Source organism: Lolium perenne, chromosome 2 (genome assembly GCF_019359855.2).
Source record: "Lolium perenne isolate Kyuss_39 chromosome 2, Kyuss_2.0, whole genome shotgun sequence".
NCBI classification, from domain to species: Eukaryota; Viridiplantae; Streptophyta; class Magnoliopsida; order Poales; family Poaceae; genus Lolium; species Lolium perenne.
The window spans coordinates 227,103,150-227,111,053 of NC_067245.2; the positions used below are offsets into that span (position 1 = coordinate 227,103,150).

Genomic DNA, 7,904 nt, shown 5'->3' on the forward strand with positions numbered 1-7,904 from the left:
CCTAGGTTGCAGCCGTTGCGGCCATCTATCCCCGCCGCGTGCGCCGCCACAACCTCTGTGGATGCAACCACCACCGCCTCATAGGTTTGAGCCACGCCCGGCGGGCAACGACGATGGCTCCTCCGACGACAACGATGATGACTTTAAGTACATGTACTATAGGCCCAGATATGAATAAGACTAGTTTGTTTATTTATAATGGAATAATAATATTTTTTATTTAAAATATACTCCCTTTGTTCCATTCTATAGTGCCTATTGTTTTTTGGCACGGAAATTAGCGCAAGAGTATTTTTTACACAAGACCCCTTGCTGTTCGATTTGAGATCAACGTAAAATTTGGTAAATCCATATCTTTCTAACTTACCATAACAATTTTTGGGAGCTGAACGGGGAGGGGTAATTGAAAAAAAGCTAAGCTAAAACCTTATATTCTGAAACAAATGCCGAAAATCTATAGACACTCTATAAAGGAACGGAGGGAGTACATCATTTGTATGAGAGTCACGGCTAGGGCGGCCCCAGCCTATATAGGGAACCAGTGGAGATGCTCTAATATTACGGTACCATGTATGCTCTTTAGTTTAAAACATAAACTATGTTGGTGATTGAAAGGTACCCTAACAATGGACCACTTGCATCTATGCCACAAAACCATGTAGCAAGGAGAACCGGCGAGTATAGAGCGAACAATACCGCCATCGCTCGAGTGTACCGTGACTCGGATCCCTAGGAGGTGCTAGGACGAGTGCAAGGCGCCGCCACACCTAACCTTCTTCTACATCCTTCTTCAGCACGTATAAATTCGACGCGACAATGCCATATCTGATCGGCCGTCCTGTGCCGCTACACATTTGATCGCCGCCATTTTCACATGGGAAGCCCGAGCAACGAGAACCACCCTCCCGCTCTGCACCAGCTGCCGCTGCACCCAGCCATGGAAAAAGGCAAGGCCAAGGGCGACCTTACCGTGGTCGTTGCCGCCGAACCCGAGCTGCAGGAAGACGAAGAGCTGTTCAGCGAGTCCGAGTCAGGTGCAGAGTCGATCGAGATCGCCGACCTGAAGAAGCGCATGTGGAAGGACCAAATGCTTCCTTCGCAAAAAAAAAGAAGGACCAAATGCTTCTCATGAAGCTCGAAGGCAGCTCGGGCCACGACCGGCGAGCCGACGCGCAGCGGCCAGGCTCGGACCCGCTGCTGGCCCAGGCGCAGAACGAGCCACCAGAGACGCCCGAGTCGCGGTACCGCCGCAAGGCGATGCTCCGGGCGCAGGACGGTGTCCTCCGGCACATGCTGAGGATGATGGAGGCGTGCAACGCGCGCGGGTTCGTGTACGGCATCGTGGACGAGGCCGGCGTGCCCGTGTCCGGCTCCTCCGACAGCCTGCGCGGCTGGTGGAAGGAGGACGTCGGGTTCGAGCGGACCGGGCCGACTGCCCTGGCCGGCGGCGGCCCCTGCCCGGGGACGACGGACCTCGAAAGCCCCACGGCGGCGGCGTCCTTCCTCCACGGGCTGCTCGACATCCAGGACAGCACGCTGGGGTCCCTGCTCTCGGCGCTGATCCAGCACTGCGAGCCCCCGCAGCGGAGCTTCCCGCTGGACAGGGGCCTGCCGCCGCCGTGGTGGCCGACGGGGCAGGAGGTGTGGTGGGGCCTGCAGGGCGAGACGCAGGCGCACCAGGGCCCGCCGCCGTACCGGAAGCCCCACGACCTGAAGAAGGCGTGGAAGATCTCGCTGCTGAGCGCGGTGATCAAGCACCTCAGCCCGCGGTTCGACCAGATGCGCAAGCTCGTGTGGCAGTCCAAGCGGCTGCAGCACCGGATGAGCGCCCGGGACGCAGAGACCTGGTCCAGGGTCATCACCCAGGAGGAGGCGCTCGACCGCCAGGTGCAGCGCGCGCTGCACATCACGCCGCTCGACGACGACCACGACGACCAGGACGAGGAGGAGGACGCTGATGGTCCATGGGACACGGAGCGCAGGCTGCACGTCGACAAGCGAAAGCGCGGTGTCGGCACCGAGAGCGCGGGCGGAAATGGTGGCAGTGGTAGGGAGCTGGTGGCGCTGCCGGACATCGACGGGATCGCTGAGGCGGACCGCAACTCCATCGACGAGCTTATGAAGATGTACTACAGCTGCCTCCAGGGGACAGACGCTGGGGAGCAGAGAAATGGAGAGCAGAGCAATGCTGCTGCCGAGGCCGCCGCACCAGACACGACCAGGATCCAAGATGGCATGCTTGAGGATTTCCTGAGCGTCGCCGATGTGGTGAACATTAGTGACTTCCCGGGCAGTCCGTTCTGGCACTGGGGGAGTTCAGATTTGGATTAGTGGGTTAACCGTTACTCTTACTCATCAGCACGGCCTGTTAATTATTTTCACCTATCTAATCAGTTATCCTTCCTTCCAGAATTAGTTATCAGTATAACTGAACTACCTATGGCCTCACACAACGATTTGGCGCTTGAAACCGTCGGATACAATGGTTCAACGCTTCAGATCGTCCGGCCTCACCGAAACATCTATGGAACCGTTTCCCATCTGCGGTTTCCGTCAAAAGGGCCAGCCTATCAGTGCTGGGCTGCTACTCCGCAGGCCGAGTTACGCGTTTTTTTGTCAACCGGGCTGAAAGACCTCCCATGGGCCGACAGCCTGTTAAGTACCTTGAGCCCTTCTTTTGTTTTCTTTCCCGACAGGCCTCGGTTGCAGAGCGAACCCTACCTCACCTCGTCGCACAAGCGATGGTGGTGGCGATCAGGCACCTCTCATCGGCTCACGCCTTGCAAAAACTCTAGCGCCTACATGTCTCCCCGCAGTCCTCTGATCCTCCGTCCGCACATCAGCGACCATCTTGTCTTATGGCTTTGCGGGAGAAAAGGGAAGGGAAACAGAGAGATGATGTGCCTCCATCGCCACTCGCCATGGTCATGTTGTCTTCAATTTCTGCACAATCCCCCTTTTCCTTCTCCTTCCTCTCAACATTAATCAGCCAGATGTATTTTCTTATTTGTGCACATGTGTTTTTCTTAGGAGAAGATGGTGCGTATCAGCCTCAGATCGATGAGTTGGTGTTCTTGTCTCCTTACATACATTATCCTTCGCTGAACTCAGTATGTTTGTTCAATACTAATATATGTTGTTTCTAGAAGCAGCTTTGACCTCTTGGGTCAGGCCGTATGTAGTGTAGTTTGTTTTTCAATATTGCAGGCAAAAGGAAATACTTGAGGCCTCAGTAGTAGACAATTTATTTTGATTTTCGTTGTGCTAAAAATGTGTTATTATCGTTTCCACGGACGTGCAGTGGAGAACATGTTTCTCCGAGAGAAATTTATCATGTATGAAAGCCAAGATCAAAATATGAAGTCGCTTCCATCCTTTAGCTGTGTGCAAATCGGCAAATGTCAGTTATCAGCTACAAGTCAATGCGGTCTTCTATGCAAGCTCAATTAACTCTTTCCCTGGGCAATGGACTCGGTCGTGCTTATATCACAAACAAACATGACTACTTGTAACTATATGTCACATCCAATTATTCACTAATCATTGCTGAAGTTAGTTAATTTTGATATGGCCATCCATTGCCTCCCTTGTGATTCCATACCATTGTACGAAAGCATGAAGTATTTGGCTTTAACTGGTCCACTGAATTACTTGATGTATACTGATATTGATGGATTTGAACACCACAACCATTGCTAGGTACATACAGTTTATTTTGATTCCAGCTAAAGCTATATTATGGTGTTCTATTTTTTATGGAAATATATTATTATGTTCTGGATACCTTTTGTCTTATCATGGGTGAATAAATATATTTACATGCTCAGATCTCATAAAACTAAAAAAAATTTCTAGGGATTAGTGATGCGAAAGGGGGTTATGCTGGTGAAAGTTCATACAAGGAAGTTCCAAAAATGATGAGCAGACTCTTTGTTTCTACTCTGTCAAGGTATATTTTAGGCATGATTCTAGATGTGTGTGGTTATCATAAATGAAGCAGTTCCAAAAATCACATTTCAAACAATCTAAAGAGGTTATGAATAAATCATCAAGTTCCAGATCCTTTTGAAAAGTATCGTCCTGGCAAATGATCTTTGCCCTGGACATTGTATTCTTTGATGAACAAGTACCTTTTTTTACCATAAGTTCCTACAAAATTCTTCGACAGAGTTATATGTTCGATGGAGCCTGTATTGAACTTTGTGTCAATCTATTTTATTCCTATGCCAAGTATTTTTCATGGTAATTGATTATAGTGGCATCCCATTACTACTAAAGGTATCCTGGTGTCTTTGTGAATGAACCAGTGTATATCTTTGACTTCAAAATTGAAGTCAAGTTAATCAAATGTTAATCCTTTCCTTCAGCACTAAATTAGCATATAAAATTGAGGTAGAATTTAATTTCATATGTGCTAAAGATAAATCTTCGTTTTTTGCTGGTACAGGGTGTCGAAAACTGTGTGCACTTTACTCTTTTTTTTTTTGCTAGACTTAATATTTTCTTGTGCAAGATATCTGTTATTATTCACATACATCTCTCCATGTGCTTATATACGCAAATCAATAGAGCTATGTGTTCATTACTAAAACTTTATGCAGGGAAACAAAATGCACGAAGAGGAACAAATCATGCAGAGAAGTTCAGAACCCGGCTTCAGGAAAGGAAGGTTATGCCTTGTTCGAGATTTCTTTGTCGAATCAGCAGATAACATGTTTGGTGTTGTGTATGCAAGGTTTATGATGACGAGCACACCTTGGAAAGATATTCAGGTCGAGTCTGAGGTACTGCCAAATTTGAACAGTGTTTGGTTGCCGAGTCGCAGTTCGGGTGAGATTTTAATTTTATTTACTATGACTTGCTCAACTAAATTTGCAAAGAAGATGAATTTTTCTTAGTGCTAAAGAAAAAAAGTCTACATTATTAGGACCTACTCCCTCCGGTCTCTTTTAATTGACTCGAATTTAGTACAACTTTGTACTAAATTCGAGCCAATTAAAAAGGACCGGAGGGAGTATCTCTCTAGGTGCAATTTCTTATATTGATGTGGTATTAATTTCGTAAGTCTGAATCTCATTCAAATTTGACATACTCAAGATGATTTCTTGGTCAAACTAATCAGCTCATGTTATAAGGAGGACCGCTCGGTGTTACTAGCAACAACAATTGGCCATGCCTTATTTCTCCCTTTAGCTTCTCAGTATTTTTATCCTGAAATTTCTACTAAACAGATTGAATCTGAAGATGTCGTGGACTCTAACTGAAGAAATGAAATTGCACTCCCCATCTGCCACAGTAGAGGTGCCTCCTACTCTGCCCATGGTAAGTCCATTACATTGTATGATTATGTCGTTATGTACTTGCTATCCATAGTCTCCTATAGTAATGGTGCTCTTCTCTCGTGTGATGGTAGACTGCTGCCAGGTTGAACAGTCCGAGAAGTTGGTGAAGACGTTGGATCAAAAGGTAAGAAGAATGGTATAATAAGTTCAGTAGCTACCACCTTTTGTTTGGCATCATTCCGGTTAAGTTAATATATGTGTTTAGCTAACAATTTACTCCCTCTGTCCCAGAATATAAAATGTTATTACAAACTATTAAAGCCTATGTACGGTTGTAGTAATAACATCTTCTATTACGTAACGGAGGGAGTGCATATTGTATTTGTAACCACAGTGCAGAAATAGACCGAAAAATCCATCTAACCAAAAGAAACTGCTCATGAACACCTTAGAAGACATTGCCCCATGAAGAACTTGGATTTGCGAGGACACAGGAAGAACCTAGCTTGTGTCTTCATCTACAAATAATTAATTTTTTTCCTGCATTAGAAAATTTACAATGTTATGTATTGTGCACTTATGCATGCCTAATGTCTACATACAATGTACACAAACCATATATATATTTGAGAGTTTGGTTACAACATCATGATGCTTCAAGTGCATTCTACAGTTTATTTACATAACATGGAAAGATCCATACATTTTTATACTATCTATTATTTCCTTGAATATGAACGGGCGCGGCAACGCGCGCTTTCATGATCTAGTACTAGTACAATGAGCAATGCAACTTCTCTCTATCCAATAAAAAGCGAGACTCATTTGTTACCTTCAATGTAAATAAGCTTGCTCAGCTGACTGAGATTTCTGGAGAATTGAAATTCTCTGATCATGAGCGTGAATATAAACAAAATTCCCTTGAACTATTTATATCCTAGTCATGTTTTAATTATTCTAGTGGTGAATCCGCAATTTCAGTTTCCTGAGAACATTTTACTCTTATTGTAGTTTCAAGTTCTTTACACCGTTTACTCTATTACCTTTTTCAATTCGCTTTATTCACCATTGATTTGTTCACAACTCAACACCAACAATCATCACACCTTGTTTTGGATAAGAATAACTTGCAGGTACAATTAAGTGAACGTAACAAGAGGCAATAAACCTCTACCAAATAGCTCCACTATGGTTCGATATACTTAATTTTGAAACTAGCTACATTCAATCTGTGCACTTCCAGCCACCAGAAGTGGAGTTACAACTGAGATTTTTCAGTTGCAATCTAGGTTGCAACTAAGATTTTTCAGTTACAAGTTAGATTGAAACTGAGAGTTTTAAAATGGAAATGAGTTGTAACTAAATAAAATTATATCCACATGATAAAACCTATTCATATAGTATAAAACTGAAGGATGACATCAATTTACTGAGAATAACCTTATTCATATCAAGAGAACGGAACATTTCAAGTTTGTCTTGATACTGCAAGCCTAGCTAAAAAATGGCAGAAGTCGAAAGGCTAATCATGTTTTCTACAGTTTACTGTCTTATTGAATTGGCATTGCTTTTACTAGTTGCGACAACACAGCTGAAAGGCATTCTCAGCTATGAAGATCATCAAAACCGAGTTGCATAACATGATGTCCGATGGTTGGCTTATGATTGTGATGTACTACATTAAATGAGTGATATTCAAAAATCTAAATCTGGGTGAAATTAAGATTTTTTTAGAAGAAGGTATAGCTTTGCTATTGCTTGAAACTTCTAGACGACATTAAAGCTTTATTATCGGTATGTTTGTAGGTCTATTTCTATTTAAATTAGTTGTTATTACCATTGTATTAAGTGATTATGCCTAAGATCATATAAAGTATTATTGTAGTTGGACAATTTGGATCATTTGCACCTCTTTTATGCGTTATGCTTTGGATTTCTTCCTACCTTAATTTCTTTTGTCCTACAACTCCAAAGTCATGCCTCTTTGATGAACCTCCATTGTCGTTCTCGAAATTGCATGCCCCGCAATGAACCATCTTGTTTTTGTTGATGATAAACAAAGATGTATCCCAATCCATGTCGAGTAATTTGTATCAATACTTATTTGGTAGATCCTTTTTTCTATACCCGGAACCTGATTCATTTTGTGGCTCATTCCCCTTAGGCCGAAGTGTTTGGCCTTTACTTCGGAGCGTCCGCTCACGCTTCCTGACCTATTTGAAAGGTCTTCCTAGTTTTATCGCAAATCTTTTAGATTTCTTTCTTAAAGCGTAAATTGTGAGACTTCTAAATTCTCATAAGGGCCTCCAGAATTTTTTTCTATAGCTTGTTGAATTATTTTGATTGATTCCCTCATTTCGCTGACTTGTACTCAATAGCGAGCTAACAAATCCCCTTATTTTTACGACTGGATTTTACAATCAAATTGGTTGTAAGACTCATAAAGATCTACTTTACGAAGATCCTATTGTATTCCAGAAGCTTGTAACATTGGTCCTGATAAGCCCCAATTTACTGCTTCTTCGCCACTAATAAAACCTACTCCCTCAGCTCGTTGTACCGGTCCATAATGGATGAGCTAAGAGTTAGCATTTCAGATGTGAAATCTGATGAATGCATCTG

General features: G+C 43.8%; 1 protein-coding gene across 1 annotated transcript; it reads left to right on the forward strand.

Annotated features, from left to right (window-relative positions):
* The first annotated feature begins 845 nt into the window (after positions 1-845).
* On the forward strand, positions 846-2,372 carry LOC127330476 (ETHYLENE INSENSITIVE 3-like 5 protein). Its single transcript, XM_051356675.2, has 2 exons — positions 846-1,077; positions 1,110-2,372. Exons 1-2 carry the CDS (start codon positions 875-877, stop codon positions 2,329-2,331), a joined length of 1,425 nt encoding a protein of 474 aa, XP_051212635.1. The 5' UTR covers positions 846-874; the 3' UTR covers positions 2,332-2,372.
* Positions 2,373-7,904: the final 5,532 nt, after the last annotated feature.

Excerpts from the sequence above, each read along its gene's own strand:
- LOC127330476 (XM_051356675.2), top strand. The coding sequence starts at position 875 with ATGGGAAGCCCGAGCAACGAGAACCACCCTCCCGCTCTGCACCAGCTG. Across the intron at positions 1,078-1,109 it reads GACCTGAAGAAGCGCATGTG|GAAGGACCAAATGCTTCTCA; the intron begins GAAGGACCAAAT and ends CGCAAAAAAAAA.